Genomic DNA, 18,856 nt, shown 5'->3' with positions numbered 1-18,856 from the left:
ATTGCATCAAAGGCTTGCGCTGATAGCAAATTTGATTCTGTCTGGACACTTGGCCCTTAGACTTGCTGTGATTCATCTACTATTTCGGTGGATACCCTCTGCCAAAAAGTGTGCCAAGACATTACCATTGAAATTTGAAACACGTTAACACCCCTTTTGTGAAACTGACATCAATCAAAGATACACTAGATGTGCAACACTCCCGGTACAGAACATTCGTCTTCATAAAGTGCAATAAAGTGGAAAATGAAATGTTTACAGGGATTTGTTTTCCATCCTAATGTGACCAGAATTCTGCTGTTTGAAGTGACAGGAGAGGAAATTATCTGAACACAAATGGCTCATAGAAAAAGTTTCTAGATCTCCTTTTATCTCTTTTTTTATATGCTCTCTGTTTCATCACTGTTTTATCGCCATCTTTATCACTGTGCAGAAAAGTAGCTACACTAAATACACAGTGTACTGCAGTGTACCACAGACATTATACTTATACAACTGTTTGAATATTAGCTAGAGCTTAGGTGCACACTGCATTATACATCAGGTGTTATTTATTAACACCCTAGGAATAATATTCCAAAATGGAGGAGGGCTAATGGCCGTCGTGATGGAGACTATTTTAATTGTGCTGTTACTTCTGCCCACAGCCAGTGCCATGATGGCCTTTCAAGTCTTCACACTTTCCTGTTCTCACCTGAGAGAAAATCTCACAAGCATTAATTTAAAAGTAGGAATCAATGTGACATTTCCATTGGCACATTTAGACCTCTTAAGACAGAAATACCCCAGATAGAGCAGATCAAGAAGTCCATATGATGCATCTGGGCTCCCTGAAAGACTCATATGTTGTTTTTACAGGTATTAAATATATTTCTACACACAGAATATATATATCTACATATAATATCGCATTGGCTCTTTTATTTTTGCTTTTATTTTCTGATTTCAGCATGCACAGAGTATATCATTTATTGTCTTTCTATTGTACGCAGATGGAAGGATGTAAAGTAAACATTTCTCCACCATGCGTCACCATGTGTATGACATGGAATGAGTAATTGATTCTTATAAATCCTCATTGTCACCAAATCATATTTTAACTGCTCTTCTTTTTTTCTTCTCTCTTCACCCATCCCCCAATTTAAAGGTTGAGGCATTAAAGACCGACAAATACTGACCTTTCCCACTGCGTGCATCTATGATCCAACAGGACTAATCATGCTTTTCTTGTGCCTCAGATAGATGTGAGAAGGCAGAGGGATGTGATGTGGAGAAATGTCAAGGTCTTGTCGTATTCACATTTTGTCTAAGATTGGACTATGACGTTATAGATCCTTTGGATCAACTGAGAATCTAGTCCTGTATGAAAGAGGGTGTTCATTTTCCAATCTATGAAAGGCCAAATGGGACTACGGTAATCCAAACTACACCTCGAACATGCTCACTAACTAAAGTGTTGCATATAGAAGCATCACCTTGTATAACCTTTGTTGCAGACCAAGTCTTGTCTTATGTTCATCATAACATCATGTAATAACACATGTTATATACTTAACGGGTTAAGGCAGGCCAGATATACCCAAATATCAGTTTTACTTTATGGCATTTTGCACTTAAACATAACACTAATGACTTGAGGAAGGAAGTAGTTTTCATACTGCAGCCAGCTACTGTATCTCACGTCGTGCTGAGTTTAATGTCTTGAAAATGGCCCTGATTTTGGCTGTGTCATTTGGGTTTCACTGGCTACTGAACTATAAGTTGGGGAGAGAGCGGCAATTGCTGTGTGAGTCTAGGCACTTTGTCATTGGTGCCACACAGTGTAAATTGATGCCAGCGTTTGACAGAAACTATCGAGCACTCAAAACTCGCTATGCCCTGGTAGTCAGACGTCTGTGGGTCTGCTAACAATATGTAATGTGAGTCTGTATTGTGTTGGCATTTCCGGATAACTTTGACTAAAAGTAGTGACGCATCTGTTACACACCTGATTTAGACAGCAACCGATGTCATGCCACCAATAAGTATACCATTCTTTACAGCACAGTGGGTTAAACGTTTCAATTCCCCTGAAACAGTTTTTAAATAGCTTCTGTTGCAGAGGGACTGTGGAATGTACAGATAGATTAAAAGAAACAACCCAGAGGTCCATTTTCATAATTATGTTTTGGTGCCAAGCCTGACTGCTTGGCTAGCACTCTTAGAAAGGGAAGGCAAGAGGGAGAGAGAGAGAGAGAGAGAGAGAGAGAGAGAGAGAGAGAGAGAGAGAGAGAGAGAGAGAGAGAGAGAGAGAGAGCTAAGAGAAATCAATACTCCAGTTGAAACAGCCCAAGCTGCTTTTTGTTTTAGTTTTTTTTTTTTTTTTCCCAGGGAAGGAGGAATGGAGAGGAACTGTGAGAGAGACAGTCTGGCCCCTGTGGCTGCAGGACCAGCTTGAGCAAAAGGCAAAAGATGTTGTAAGATGAATAAACTACTGTGCTCCCTACCTGGGAGACACAACTTTTTGACTGTATAGGTGGTACCAACACCCCCTATGCGAGTGAGTGCTCGTAGCAAAATGAAAACAAATCAGTCTAGCCCGCCTTTGCTCCTCAAGACTGTAGCGCAGCAAGCCACCAAGACCAACAGGAAGTGTGAACAAACGTGCCCTCTGCCTGAGGGAAAGTGAGTCAGGCATTTGTTCCACTCTCCCTTCTTTCTTTAAAGCCCTGCCATTCATAGCAATGTAAACAAGATAATCCAATATCCAGGACTCTAAATTGAAGATGTTCATCTAGTGCACATGCAGACATACACACACATGCATGCACACACACACATATATATACCGTATCGTTTTCTCAGGTCTGTTATGTCCAGCTAGCTTTATGATTTGTTCATATTGCTTTCAATTACCTCCCTGTGTCCCTTGTTGAGCTCAATAAAATGTTATATTGCGGATATTATTCTCTAGGTGGCCATCCTTTCCTCCTATGGTCTTCTGCATTCAGGCATTCAGATTTCAATGTAAATGAATCATATGTTGAAGCCTCAGTGTATGTGGCCACTGAAATACACCAATATTCCTCGACAATTAGCATTAGAAAGGGGTGAACAAGCAGAGAACACCCTGCTGCTAACACATTGTTCACATCAGATGTCTTCACTTTCCTTTCCCGTGGTGTGTGTATGTACGTCAACGGCCATGTGCATGTGTCTGTACTTGCGTGAACTGTGTTGCCACCGTGTCGCTGCTGTCTCATTCACAGTTCTAACCTCTCCCTACCAGCAGTGCTGATTCACCTCGCGAGCAGCCTGCAGCAAATTATCATATTTATCGAGAAGCCAGCCATGGCATTAGCAGGAATACCCAATCCTCAGCTGCGGCTGCAGAGAAACGACCACTGTAAATCACACTCTGTCAGCCTCTCCGGCAAGCTCAGTCATGGTTGTCAAGGAGACCATGATGTGACTGTAAAAGCTATTCGGTTTTGATTCAAAATCATAAAGACTGAAAAGAAAAGATAATTGTTGCACTGGAGTTTTCTTTTCTTGCTAAAATTGGTCAAAACCAACATGTTAAATGCATGTACATTACTTCTTTATAGATAAGAGTCCATATTTACTGCTGCAGTGATGTATGTATGTAATGTATTATAATGAATAGTTATTGTAAATGTTAGGAATGACTGCAAAGCAGCTTTTGCTGTATTACAAAAAAAAAAAAAACAGACCAACACTAATAACAAACAACATTATTTAAAGGAGATACCGCCAATGTTGTTTCCAATTAATCCCACCATGTGCAAGAACTGAAATGCAGACGGACAGTACATACAATTTAAATTATATTGAAAACCACAATCCCTTGGTGGTGTTGCATACTTTCCACTTACACACTGCATATGTTCATGTAGTTCTCAAGTTGTTAATTCAATTATATTTGTATTTTTGTTAAGTTAAATCAGATACATATGGCATGATTATATATTTCCACATGTACCAGAAACACCAGAAACGAGAGATCCAGGATGTGTAGAGCTGTTAACATGTAGCTATAATCTCTAAAAGGTCTACTACGTTTGCAAGTATGGCGTCGTTAATGTCATAGTTAGAAAACAGAAGACTGACAAATTGTTTATCTTGTGAGCTTTGAATTTACAGGGTCTATCTATGTGGAGTGGAGTTCTACTGAGCACCAAGGACATGTAACTGAACACAATTGTCTTTGTTAGCGTAGCATTTATGGCTGAGCCGTTGTATTGGATTATATTGTGTTTTGCAGGTGTCCCTTATAAAGTGGCCCCAGATTGTTTGTCTTTTCTTTCTTTTCTGAACACTATCTTTTATCTCAAAGATTTGGGTATTATAAATAATGAGTCACTCTTTGTTTTTGTGCTTTTATTAGTTGTAGCGACTGCGTCTGTATGCATGGAGTTGATGAACCAAACCGGGAGTCTGCGGGGAGGCAGTGTGTGGAGGAGTGGAGGATTGTATCCCAGTCAGCCACATATTAGTGGACCTGTCACTTAGTAAACAATGACTTAAACTCATTTCCATTCTGAGGTAGGAAGTGTAGAGAGAACTCCTAAGTGTATTAGAGTCACTCGCAATTTAGGTCCACTTGTCTCTCAGGCGAGGATGGGTGGGTGGGGAGGGGTGTAAGAAAGGTAGCAGAGGGAGCAATTAAACGGCATTCTGCAATCAAAATGACTCACAAATCTATTCCCTCATTTCAGAACATGTTGCATCCTCACCGTAGGAGAAAATAATAGACTGTTTGATCGTCCGTTATATTGTTTTCCAATATATTTTTGCAATATTAAGTATGAAATATTGTACTATGATGTTTTTTAAAACTGGTGTTCCTTGTTCATTTTACTTGTGATCACACACATGAGAACATATTGCGTTTGTCCTCAATAAGGAAAACTAATGTGAAATGTCTTCTTTCTGAAAATGAATAATCCACCAATCAAGAACTGCATTCATCAGACATTACAACCATTATCGTAGCGAACATGCTCGGAAATCTATTACCTTTGTTCTTGTTATTTCACACTTTCCTTGTTTAATATGCTGGAAGGTCTAGCATTCCTTTTGATGTAGTTTTGCGTTCGTCAGGCATTCTTCCTGAGGCGATATGCACTTCACTGCTTTTCAAAGGAGTGGTTTATAGTCATACACAGCAGACCATCGACTCGTTCTGCTTGATATCCCCTGTAGACATGACCTTTATACAACCTTGACATCCGGTGTTCCCTATTGTGACGCACCTTAACCTGTTTCTGTCACCTCCGGTCCATACGTTGAAGGCACAGACGTCACCGCTGGGAGCTGACAGCACCTGACTCCATCTATGTTGACAGACTGATTTATTTATTGTGTTTGTGAATACATGTCATTGCTCATGTGTGTGCACAAGCGGTAGAGACACAGTCAGAGATTCTTGAGGTTCTGTGCATTTGAAAGAGATAGAACATGACCATTTAGCTCATGTCAGTAAAGCCCTCACCAACACCACCTCTGCAACGAGTGAGCGTCTTGACGACAGACTTTTAATAGAACAAAGTGCTTATGTGTTACATCACATAACTTAAAATGTCAGCCCCACTAATTGCTTCTTCCAATACCATTCTTCTGCTTTTCAAGCCCACTTCCTGCTTCTTCCTCGGGCGAAGCTGTTTTGCCCAGCACCTTGGCTGACACCGGCTCTATTAGTCGTTCTTGAGAGTTAGTAACTGGAAGGGAGATTTGTGTGGTGTAGCTGCCCGAAAATGGCCGTGGAAATGGCATGGTTTACGGGGGCACTGACCATCCTGAGTGAAACAAGGAGAGTCTTCTTCTGGCTCAGCTTTCCTGCTCTTTGGCACAGCCACTCAAGTGTTCGCGCCATCCAGAACGATCAAAATATATAAAAAATAAAAGTGGGGGCGGGGGGAGTAATTTGTCAAAGGTTTTAAGCATTACATTGGAATAATAGGCAGGTAGAGGATATTCATGAGATTGCATGGAGATAAACTGATTGTGTGAATTGTGCGCAGACAGTGCTAAATAGCAATAAAGAAATGGTTAAGATGTTATTTAATGTATTACCATCATCAGTGCTTCCTGACGATAGATTTGAGGTTCTCAGTAACAACCCCCTGCATAAAAAAAAATGGGGAAAAATGACACTGTCAGATCTATTTTCAGTTACTCAGCTCCATTTAGGTGATTTAGATAGCATACATGAGAATGCCCATCTCTCCAACTGCAGTGGAAACCTTCATCAAATTAGAATTGAAGTGATTATCCCGGCCAGAGCAAAAGGACAAAATCGATAGTTCTTTGTTCGAGGCTAAAATGAAGAATGAGCATTCAGCAGGGATCTCTCTCTCTCTATTGCTCCCTTTCTCTCCCTCTCTCTCACACACAAAGACACACACACACACACACTCACCTCTTTGAATTGTATATTCTGTTCCAACATCCTTGACCGTATCAGCATTAGGCTTGCATGGTGTACTCTCAAACCTTCTGTCTTGGTTTTTCCCTCCTCTCTTTGGAAAAAAAAAAAAAAAACCTCAAAGGAGAGGCACTTCCTTAGATAATTGCAATTAGTAGTTTTGGCTGGATGTTGCAGCGTTGGCCCTGGCCCAGCACTCTGTGTGGGGGTAAGAGGGAGTGGGAGTGGGCCTGTTGGGCATGTTTCCAGCCTCCAGAAAGCCCTCTGCCCCTTTGCCTCACATGGGCCCAGTGAAGCCTCATATTGGCCGCTGGGCCTGAGCAGAACTGGATAAAGGAAACTACGGTATAAAGACGGAGAGAAGACACGCTTTCTGCTGGTCAGGAACCCTAATTTTACTGCAATTGGAAAAAGAGTTAAATGGACAAAGTGCTGAACCTTTGTCCTACTTCTTGAACGTCTGCTGCTTTATGGAGAAACAGCAACTGACACATAAATGCTTTGTTATTCAGAGTGATATTTCAGTTTCGGAACACAAACTCGCACCAAGTTGTATTGGAACAAAGATTTCAAAAAGCACAAATATTCTGGAAGTAGCTCCGTTGCATTTAAGGGAGATCAGACAAGACAGAAGAGTTTAACTTGCGAATACGAAAAACTAAACAGGATGCTTCCTCTAGCTAGAGTCACTTTAAGTAAAAGGTCTATGGCTGAATTTGAAACAATAAGGGCTTGATTTGGTCACCCTTATCTTTACTCGGATATGTTGTATAAACTGCAGAGCATTCATTTCAAATGTACTTTTCAAAGGAGACATTTGCAGATATGTCACAACATAATTAAGGTTCCAGGAAATGCTCTGTATAGCTTACTGTAATGCAAAACAGTAAGTGAATCCAGGGAACTTGAATTATGCTGGAATTGTGCTTTAAATTGAGCTTTGCATGTTATTCAAACCTTCTGCAAACAGCCACTCACGTTTATGGAGAACACGCACTCTCAATCACACTCTGTTTTTCTCTCTCTTAAACACACACACACATACATACGCACACACACACACACACACACACACACACACACACACACTTTAAACACATACACACACTGCTTCACATAAAGGACTGCAATCCATCAATGTGCTCATTGCTGTCATGAGTAAAGAGACAGAGCTCTAAGCAAGAGTCCTCTAACACAAATTTGATTTACCTCAATTTGCCTCAAACAGTGACATGTGAGCACTAGAAGTGCTAATACAGACTGGCACCTTTTTCTGCCAAAAGGCATGTGTCTGTTTAGCTCAGTTTCAAAGCCAGAGCTCATGCTGCAATCTGATTTACCTAAGGATGGTATTGAATTATATAGAGTTTGAAGCTATGAAAATTAACTGTGAAATACAGTGATACTGTGGAGAAATGTGATGGCTTCACATGGGAATACAGCAGTAAGAGAGATGACGTTAAGGTTTCAAATATTGTATAGCGTCTCAAATATTTTCTAATCAGATTTTTTAATTACTCAGAGTCCCTGTTAACCAAAGAGAATGATATACTGCATACAGATACCAAATCACACAATCTTCAATCCATCACTCCAATATAATTAGTTTAAAGAAACAAATAACTGTGGACAGATTCACAGACAGACATTTCCCTAAGATATTAGAGCAGCTTCGCCTGACATACAATTCCAAAAATGACTGTTAAAAGCTGTCTCTAACAAAGGAAACGTGTTATCAAGAAATCCTACCTTGATAGAAGGACGGACGTGAATCAAAGTAACGTTTGTTTCATACATAAAAAAAACATCTGGCACTTTAATTATACAATAAAGCACCTCTTTGCACCACCAAGCCTCATAATGATCTAGGCATGCTAGTCATGCATCACAGGCATGCTGCAAAATGTCAACCTAATGAGTTAAGCTTTCTTAACATATTGTGAGAACCTGGCCAGTTTGGATCTGAATGAATCCAATTACCTTGTGGCAACTGAGCGCTTTATTCCAACCTGTGCTATGTCCCTTTGCTATGTCACAAACATTCTTGACATACACGCTCTCTGTAGTGATGTTATTATTCCAACCAACCAACCCTGCAGCAAAGAAATTGTCACATGTGTTGTCTGTGATGTTACTTCTCCTGCAATTAAAGACAAGACCAGGAGTGTCTGAGCAGACTCCGACCTTTGGTACATCGTTTCCTGTCACAATGATTTTCTAAGACAAATGTTTAAGTTCCCTTTCCTGCACAGATAAAGTAGCAATACAAATTGCATAAGCTGCCATGTATTTATATACAGGAGGGATGCATTCACACTCTACATACCTACTTCACACATTAAAGGTTAATAATATATAATTTTTTGGCCGCTTGTGTTCCCTCTCTCCATACTGGCTGTGAAGAGATTTCATCCTTGTGCAATTTTAATGCAAGTAATGGGGGACAAAGCCACAAACCTCCTGCAAAAAAATGCATTCAGCTGAAGCTAATGCAAGGCTTCAGCTGTCAAAAGTGGATATCTACCAACGTCTTTTTAGTACAAAATTCCATATCTGGTTTTCCACAGTGTTTCCTTGCCGAGCTACAGAGAAGGGATAGTAACACAAAGATGACACTTTTTAACTTAAAAGATACCCACTTCGGGCCGTTGGCCTCATTTTACCTTGGATTAACTTTAAGAATGCATTTTTGGACAGAATATGGACTTGGCACATTAGGACGGGAATGTGAATGTTGTATTAAGACGGACTTGAAAAAAATGTAAACCAATGCTTTTCAGTGGGGAGTCTGCAAGTGTGGGAACAGGAAAACTTCAGAAAACCCTTTTTGTCTCATGACCTTCAGGTAAATTCACTTGGTTTTAAGCACTGTGTTCTTTTCTTTGCTTGCTCTATTCAGGTGGCCAACCTGGCTTGCTCCATCTCCAACAATGAAGAGGGTGTGAAGTTGGTTCGAATGGCTGCCACCCAAATTGACAGCCTATGTCCACAGGTGAGGACTTAAAACACACTTTCATCCCAAAAAAAGAAACCCTCTTTACACAAGCACAAGTAAAAAATGTTTTGCTGATTATAAACTCTTCTGATTTCATCCCACAGAGGTATCTTTAGAGAGTTTTTCAAAAATGGGAACCGCTAGAACTGACAGAGAAAGAATTACGCTTGACAGAATAGGAGGAAGAGCTGTGAGTAATGTGTAGGTGGACCTTGTTGCACTGTTTCCGAGGATGCAAGCAAAGGAGGATGTTGAAATCGATTCATTCTTTCCAAGGTTAACGGTAGGCTTTATTCACACGGGACCCAACATAGTAATAGAGAAGAGAGGTGGCAGGCTGAATTTAAGATTCAGGACCTAATATGCGGGCCCCACTACGCACACCTGCTGAGACCCACTTACTTAGAAAACTTGGGGAGGAACCGTCTCCTGATACCTCTTGGCAAACCTCAACACAGACAGATTAAAAAACATAACAGACACAGACTTTGTGGCTGGGGAAGGAGGAACAAAGAGGGGGTGGAACAAAGAGAAATATTTCCATCTGTTCTGAGTAGAGTTAACCCTGGTCCCTTATCTTCACACATAAAAACACACACACACACACACACACACACACACACACACACACACACACACAAACACAAAGACACTGCCACAGCGACTGCCATGCCCAGATCATAGTGTCTCTTTTCCTACATCAGATTAATTTAACTAAAGCTATATCTAAAAAGCAGTTATTGATACAGAACAGGAAGAAAATAAAGCATGATACTTCTGGTTAATGTACACATGCCAGCTGTCATAGTGATATGATAAATACTGCCTGTCCTACAAATGAGTTGATTTGAAGAGTCTCAGCAGGATGTTGCTAATCTAAAAGAAAATAAGGACATAATTTGCCATTTTTTTTCCTTAAAATCCTGTGACGGGTTGATCTGTTTGGGCTCGAAGCCAAATGTTCTATCTTGCATAGATCAGACTCTTGAAGTCAAGATACGTTTTGGAAAAGATAACCTTGTTCTCTTCGAGCTGTAAGAAAGTGTGCATCTTTTCAATACATCCATGGGTTTTCTGCACAACACACATTTGTGTTATGTTTTTACCACGACACAAATGTATGTACTGTATGTTACTGGCAACGTGTTCACAGGATAAGTCTGTTGATTTTCTATATTTGTCCCACGAAAAGAACAAAACCATCACTTCAATCCTACAGACAAATATTGTCTGTAAAGACAACGCCTGAAAACTCCCTTTTTCTAAAATCGATAACATTTTCTTCATTAAGATGAACATGTACTGTGTAGTGTTTTAGTCATTCCCGCATATGCTGCCTTAAATACTCAGTAGAGCACCAAAGTGAAAGTTGAAATATTCCCCAATATATGCACTTTCTGCTCCTATTTGAGTAATAGTTGCTACATCACAGTGTCAAACTGTTTATGAAATAATTAAACAGACATTATTTTTAATAAGCTGTTTTTAAAGATTTACATCTTCAATAGGAAAGAATGGTCTTGGCGCTCAGAGCCACGGACAGTACAGGGAAGACGATCTAATGCATGATTATCATTGGTTGCCGCCACCCTCATCCTTTAACTTAATACAGTATGTGTTGCTCTATAAATACCTTGTGTAACAATGTTGGCCCTTCTTCCATGTCAGGTTATCAACGCCGCTCTCACTCTGGCTGCCCGCCCCCAAAGCAAGGTGGCCCAGGACAACATGGACGTTTTCAAGGATCAGTGGGAGAAGCAGGTGCGCATCCTAACTGAAGCTGTGGATGACATCACCTCTGTGGATGACTTCCTTTCTGTGTCAGGTATGAGGCAAACGGGGGGAAAACAATCTTCAATGACCGGCTAATTGAAGAGAATGATCCACTTGTTATTTATTTCCACTCACTCAGTCACAGTTTTATTTGGTAACTGGAAGCTTTACACATCAAAGTCCAAGGGATTTCTCGGTGGCAGCTCAATGTAAAAAACAAAACCACAATTTTCATAATAACAAATAAGAAATCACAAAAAATAGAGCAAATCACAGAAAAGTCATGAATCCAAAACAACCTGAAAACAAACGTTTTTGTCTGTTGGCCCAACATCTACCATTCGTTTGTCGTTTTATACATTTGGCTCTTTGACATGTATACCAACGTATAACATTGTACATTTGGTTCATTGGTAAATGTATTGTGCATTATTAATCATCAGCACAAAATATTTAAAACATGATTTCCGTATACAAGGAGAATTGAAGAATCTCCCAACAAGAAAAAGCCCTTGGTCCCTCCATTTCTATTCACTGTCGTTCTTGTTTGCCTCTCCCAAGAGAACCACATCCTTGAGGATGTCAACAAATGCGTAATTGCTCTGCAAGAGGGAGACGTGGACACTCTTGACCGGACTGCTGGAGCCATCAGGGGCCGAGCTGCTCGTGTGGTCCACATCATTAACGCTGAGATGGAAAACTACGAACCTGGTGTCTACACTGAGCGTGTGCTGGAGTCCATCAAGCTCCTGTCCGAGACTGGTTAGTGCACTGTACACAAAGCTGGTGTGAAGTCAAAGTTTAATGTATTGCTGTGTATTGTGAAGATTAATACAGTATCCTTCACTTGTGTACTGTGCTTGCATCAAACATTCTGCTACAACCCTTTTGGCGAGTTAAGCTACTTTCATGAGGAGTCGTGCAACACACACACACACACACACACACACACACACACACACACACACACAAACACAAGGTAGCACTTAGCTTCCCAGCGTGGTCAGTGACTTACAAACACACCTTAATTGCCTGGATGCTCAGTGCCCCACAGTTTGGATCAGTGTCTTGGCTCTAACACAAACCTTGGACACCACCTGCTCACTCCTCTGCCACTCTTGCCATGCATCCATTTTTCATCCGTTTTTTTTCTCCGTCACTGTGCAGCTTCTGTGTCATGGCACATTCCAGGAGACCTGAGTTTATCCCTGTGGCACACCAGACTCGGGGCCTTCACATGTCGCAGTACAGTATATAGGGTGTGAGGACCCAGTGTGGAGTCAAGAGTGAACTTTAAGAGGTTGTGTTTTAGTGCTGTGAAATTGAAATGTTATGTTGGCTTAGTATATACTGGATCGGACCTCTCAATATATTTAACTCTGGAGTTTTTTGGATTTTGAAGTAGGCCACAAGATGTGCTCTTATTGGGTGGAATAAAAGCAATTTATGCTTCATTATCCTTTCAGAGTATTAAATTGTAGACCACATTAAAGGTTCCCTCTGGAGTTTCTGACCTCTAATAGTACTTTGGAGCTGTTTCAATGTTTAAATGAGTTCGTCCCCATTTAGTTTACCTCGTTCACATGCGTGTGTGTGTCACTTAATACACAAATCCTACTGAATGCTTCAAACTGTTCTACTGATTTACAGGTGGCAGTAACACGCCAAGATATCCTGCAATGCGCCAGCCTAGGCAGTGAAGACTGAAAGCTAGTAAACATGGCTGTAAACACTGCAGGGTTTAAAATGTGCACTCAACAAATGTCTTAAATCTCACGGATACACAAAATACATTTTGCTGAGTAACACTGAATGTAAACATACCATGTTCCTTGTTTACAAGAAAACTCCACAGGGCGCCTTTTAAATGTATAACTTGTGGAATCATTCAATTAAATCCCTTATTGTAATAATTGTGTTGCCAGACAAAGCTGAGTTGGGTGCAAGGCTGTGGCTATCTCCTGAAAGCACCGGTGGTACAGACCTTGTACGTTACAAACTCATTCATGTGTTTATTTTTGCCAGCATTGGTTCTGTTGTAACTTCATACATTATATAAAACATTGTTACACACAGGTGGTTCAGAGAATGAGAGGTCCGTGTTTTTCTTGCCATTAATGCAGTCTTGTTTAAGATAATATGTTAGCAAAGAAGAAAGGCGTCTTTATGAGAAACGTTTTTGCTCCATGAAATAGCTCCTCAAATCTCTTAAAAGTAAAAGTTGCATGTCTTTAAAAAGATGCACCATTAGGAAAGATGTACGAACAAACACACAGGATGAAAGGCAAGGAGTAATTTAGAAACGATCTGTCCACAAGAATCAACTCAGACCTCAATCCCTCTTGGACAATAGCCCCCCTCTCCTCATTCTATTTTTTTCTCCATCCCTGCCCTAGTTTCTATCTCTCCCATTGGAGCCCATTTAGCGAGGCGCTATATCTATTCTTTTGTTCGTTACTTTCATCTGCCAGGATAATTGAGGGACACAGTCACCCCCCCCCCCCCCCCCATCCGCTAGCTGATAAGTTGCAAACAGCATTAGGTGAGCCAGTCTGGCACTCAACTCCGACATAATGGACTACACACAGTGCTAGTTATATGGTATCTTAAGCACATTCTGTTCTATTATTGCATAATTTAGTTTAATTGATTGGGGTAATTAATTGATGAAGTACATTGGCAATATCTCGTGGACACTTAAGGTCAATGTTGTATCACCATAACCCTGTCACACATGAAGAATATATAATGTTGCTGCTGGTATGGAGCCTGTTTCTAGAGTCAGCAGGACCCCAGAAACATTATCACAGCATTACTGAGAACAGGAGAACAGTTGATGTTGCGGCATCATATCGATTGCCCACTGATTTTTCTTTATCATGTATTTGCTTATTGAATAGTTAACATAATATTTGTTACATAACATGGCTCAAAATGAGAAGCTTACTACATTAATGCTTTATAGACAAATGACAAAATGTTCATTAATTAGACTACGGATACACAATAAAGCTGACTGACATAATTGCAACTCTATATATATAAACAGAAGCAGAAAGCAACATTTACCAATTTTAAGATGCTATCAGTTTACTGAAGCATTTCTATTTTGAAATCAAATTCCGACCGTGGTCCTACACCGTGGTACTGGCCATTATAACTTTACAGAATGAGGTTTTACATGAAAAATAGAATAATAAGGTGAAACATCAACAGCCAAGAGCAATCTATATGGATTAGTTGAACCACCTACACATTAAGATACTTCACTGTATTTCTTAAAGTTTATGAGTTTACTGCACTGTTGGCTAAGTTAACACATTTAGCACTAAGAAACATATGCTGGAATACTTTGATCTCATCTTAACTAAATTCATTTTCCTTGAGATAATGATAATACCCACACAGTGCCATTGATGCAAAAAGAAAAATATGTGGACATGCTTCATCCATATTAAATAATATCTTTTTGAAAATGTACCACTTGTTCCACTTGTTCCAACTGCAGGAAATGATTGTTGCAGTTGTAGTATTTTCATTTTCATAGCGGCTGCTTGTCCGTGTGTATTTGTTTTGTCTTGTTTTTATATCGGAACCTGTAAAAAGACTTTTGGAAACTGGAGCAGCTTTGCGCTGAATACTGTGAAGTACAGAGTACACAATGTTCTCAGAGTCAGTGACAGATTCTGTACGCAGACACCAACAAGAAAATAACCAATGTGGGTTGACACTATCTTTGGTGTTGAATATTTCAACTACAAACTCTAATGTCAGTGAAATAATTTACACATGTTGATTTGAGACCTCAGCAGCTATGATGTCCTGTGCCTGTGCCTGTCTCTACAGCTACTACTTTGCCTGTAGTGTCAAATGACAATGTCATTTGTGCAACTTTGGCATTTTCCAAAAATATGGAAAGTCTGCAACATGAATTAGTTTGTGATTTGGTTACAAGCTAATTTCATGCTCAAATAAAACTCATACACTTCTCTATTCTATGGAAGTGCAGTAGGACTGTAACCTACTTAAGCAGGGCATACATTTGACAAGAAGATGGAAACTTCTTTTAAGATGGCTGGTGTCCTGTTTGACTTCATCAAGGTAAGGGCTAAGAGGATGAAGAAGGTGCCGCAAATAGGCGAGTCTCACTGGCTGCATGACCTAAGGGAGGACTCCTGTGTTAAACTTTAACGACGCCTCGTGTCCTCTCATTTGTGGGTGCTAATTGAGATGTTAGGGCGGGGAACGGGAAACTGTGTTAGACCGACGTTTCAGTGGCTCCATATTTCTATTTGATGAAGAGCTGTTGTGTTTCCTCTTCCTGTTTCCCTCTTAATGGTAGTAGTTGGGTTTTTTAAGGGGCTACCATGCACATCTGAACTGGACCATAAAGCACTTATTGATCCTTGTGAACTTTTGCCTCCCTCTCCCCCTTAGTTCTCACAGTCCTGATGTCTATGGATTTGAACACAGTCAAGGAGAAATCTATAGCTGGGGGAAAGATGATTAAGTGTTGCTGAACAAAGAAAAAGGATAGAGGACCACACACTTTTAGAGGATACTGAGTCCAATTAACTAGACTCTACCAAAAAATCAATAGCTGTCACCAAGTGATTTCACTAAGCGATCTGAACAGGGATTTTAGTGCAATTCATTGATGTGGTCCCATTTTTTCCTCTTCTCAGTGGTGTGCATGTGTAAAACATTTATCCTGTGGTGTGTGTGTGTGTGTGTGTGTGTGTGTGTGTGTGTGTGTGTGTGTGTGTGTTTCTTTGAGTTGGCTGTTTGTGTTTTTATTTGATTGCCCCTGTGTTTATGCCCGCGGCCTCTCGGCCAATTGCAGCCACTCGCCTGTCTTTCTGACAGCTGCCACATCCACACAGGACTCTTATCACAACTACCTGCCCTTTGACCTTGTCTCAATTTGCCCATCCCTCTTTCTCATATTGAGTGTGGTCAGATTTACGGCCGGTCCAAATACAGGCAACCAAGGCACACAACTCTTCGGTGTAAAGCTGAGCCATAGATTCCTGACAGACAGTCCACACATGGGCCTGGGATTGAAGCGTGTCCTTGAGAAAAATCAATAGCCTAATGGGAAAGTGGTTATAGCTTCTCTCTCTTTTCCCCTCTCCCGCTTTCTTCTCTAAGATACTTTTCTGCCGACTAACTCTCTGTGTTTAAACTAATCTTCTCCTCAAAAAAAGGGACAAATTTTAAGCTTGATCATTAATGTGGTGCCTGGAGAGGGTAGATTAAAAAACTGATATATGGCCTAAGTCAGTGTGCCATTTAGAGAAGCAGGGTGGCGTTGCTCCTTGTTATTACATCGGGGCACAGTAAATGGGATTTAGCCAGGGTTTTGCAGTGAGTAATACCACACATGCACACACTGCCACCCACATGGCATGCCTGTAAATCAGTGGATCAAGTGCACTAAAAAGAAGTGCAGCAGAGACTGAGGGAAAGAAGTAAAGACATTTTGCCCTGCCGACTTTAAAAATAATCGCTCTTAGGACCGGGCTTTGTGGCTGGCACGACTACAAGCAACTCACCATAAATATTGAGCATTTATTTAAAAATCTTTAATCAGAATACCTTGTTCGTGACATCAAGGGGACTGACTGGGTAAATGTGTATCCATTGTAATAATGATGGGAAAAGAGTTTTTACGCAGAATGGGAAGCAGATGGCAAACTCATAGCTTGCAAAGAGAGGAGGTAAGGCCTCTTAATCCGTGTGTAAATAGAGGTGGGAGTTACAGTAGGAGCGAGTGCTGATGAGGACATTGCTATGAGAGGAGCAGTGCAGTATGATGAGGTAGGTGAAACGTTTTGACCAAGGTGAGAGTGAAGGAGAGCAGACAAAGAGCAGGAGCACTGAAGTCTTAATCTCATAACCTTCAATGTTCTACTTTAGAAGCTTTAGAGTTTGATGTAACATTTACTTTTCACATATATATCAGTGTTACATAAATATTCATTGGGGAAAAACTCAAAGGATGTGAGGCGCTTTTGTCTGCGTTCTTTTTCAGGGCGCTCCTGCAATAATGCGAGGCTCATAGCGCAGAAGAAGGCAAGGCGCTCAGCAACGCAAAAGCAGCGAGCAAAGGTCTTTACTCTATTTGAAAACAATTACAGGGCTCCATCTTATCGGGGCGGCAAAATAGTTTTGCCGTTAAATGTTCCACCATGTTTACCAGCTAGTGGCTAGCTTAATATGTCCGTCACTTAGTGCTGGGCAGGTGTTGCGCAGTGTGGTTTTAGAGCCTTTTTGCTGAAACAAGTAACGTTGAACAGTTAAGTTGCGGGCCGTACAACATCGGCTGAAAGACACTATAATGCTCTGTATCGCTGAGGGGAACTGCAGAAACGGGTGATAAATCTCTGGGGGGGGTCATCACTAATGGTCATGTGATCATTCATCGATATAAAAATATTGATTCTAGCCGATTTAAAGTATAAATATAACATATGCAGTATATATAATTTGTACACACTATGCAGTACAAATATAATACTTTGAAATACATATAGAAACAAATAAAATACCACAGTAAAGCATAATGTATAACATTAAAATACAAGAATAATATAGTAGTAATGTAGTATGTTTATACATTTTATAAAGGGATATGAAGAAATATAATACTTTTGAATGTGCAATGTTTTCATTGATCTCATTAATTGTGTATCAGTCCATCAGAATTGAACTCTAAGGTTATGTAAGTCTGAACAATGATTAGTTGCTCAAACACATCATCGTAATGTAGGAGTTAAAACTGTATCCTTCAAAAACCAAACAAATCAAACTGGACACATAATTCTAGCTTTGAGGTTGTACGTAATGATTTAGTTTGTATAATTGCCTTTGATTTTACCTTTTGTAATGTATTGCCTAAATTGAGCTGTCTTCATGCAAAATTGAGGTTTAGGCATAAAAAACGGTGCAGTTTGTGGTGTTTGGAGCTTGTTAAACACCTTACTGGGGCACGTCATCTCAGCTGGGAGGTTTTTAAGCATTCATTGTACTTCCATAACTTCTCACTTTAACTATGCTTAAGCCTAGGGGGTGAAAAAAATCCATTCCTACATGGTCACATTTAATTCCCTTCATCATTTTTCAACTGGAATGAGTGAAATTGCTCCTTACCATCAGCAACTTTGCTCATTAAGAGCTTGGAGAACATTTAAATATTTCTATTTAAAACGCCTTCCCAGCAATTCCCAAAAGCCTATTTTACGCTTCTGCGGTAAGTGGATTAAACTGAATTAAAAACTAAAAGAGAAAGGGAGAGACTTTTTGTAGTGCCTTTTATGTTTGGAGAAATATAGCTTATGTTTTATATCAGACAAATAAGTATACTGCAGATACACCTTTAGTGCAAGCTGGCTAATTGATTTAGTTCACTCGGCATGTAAGAGAGGAAGAAAGTGCGGAGGATGATAATAAAATCACACAGTTGGCTTTCTGGTGTAGGCTCACCAGCCAAGCTGTCATACTTTATTTGTCTTTTCCCCTGTTTTTCTTTTTTCCTATCTGTCTGTCCTTATTAGACCTGTGTTATCCTATCAAAATGGGTTGTCTTAAATAGTCCACGTATCTACTCTTCAGAAAGCCACTCTATATGAATACATATTTGTTGCAGATTATTTCCAATT

At 40.2% G+C, this 18,856-nt stretch overlaps 1 protein-coding gene across 1 annotated transcript in view; it reads left to right on the top strand.

Moving 5' to 3' along the window:
- Positions 1–18,856, top strand: part of ctnna2 (catenin (cadherin-associated protein), alpha 2) — a 279,750-nt gene that overhangs the window by 235,920 nt on the left and 24,974 nt on the right. Inside the window, exons 10-12 of the mRNA XM_029429381.1 lie at positions 9,327–9,419; positions 11,091–11,247; positions 11,757–11,957. Of these exons, the coding sequence (XP_029285241.1) occupies positions 9,327–9,419; positions 11,091–11,247; positions 11,757–11,957 (451 nt within the window). The remainder of the gene's footprint in view (positions 1–9,326; positions 9,420–11,090; positions 11,248–11,756; positions 11,958–18,856) is intronic.

Source organism: Cottoperca gobio, chromosome 1 (assembly GCF_900634415.1).
Source record: "Cottoperca gobio chromosome 1, fCotGob3.1, whole genome shotgun sequence".
NCBI lineage: Eukaryota > Metazoa > Chordata > Actinopteri > Perciformes > Bovichtidae > Cottoperca > Cottoperca gobio.
This window is presented reverse-complemented; position numbering and strand designations above follow the sequence as displayed.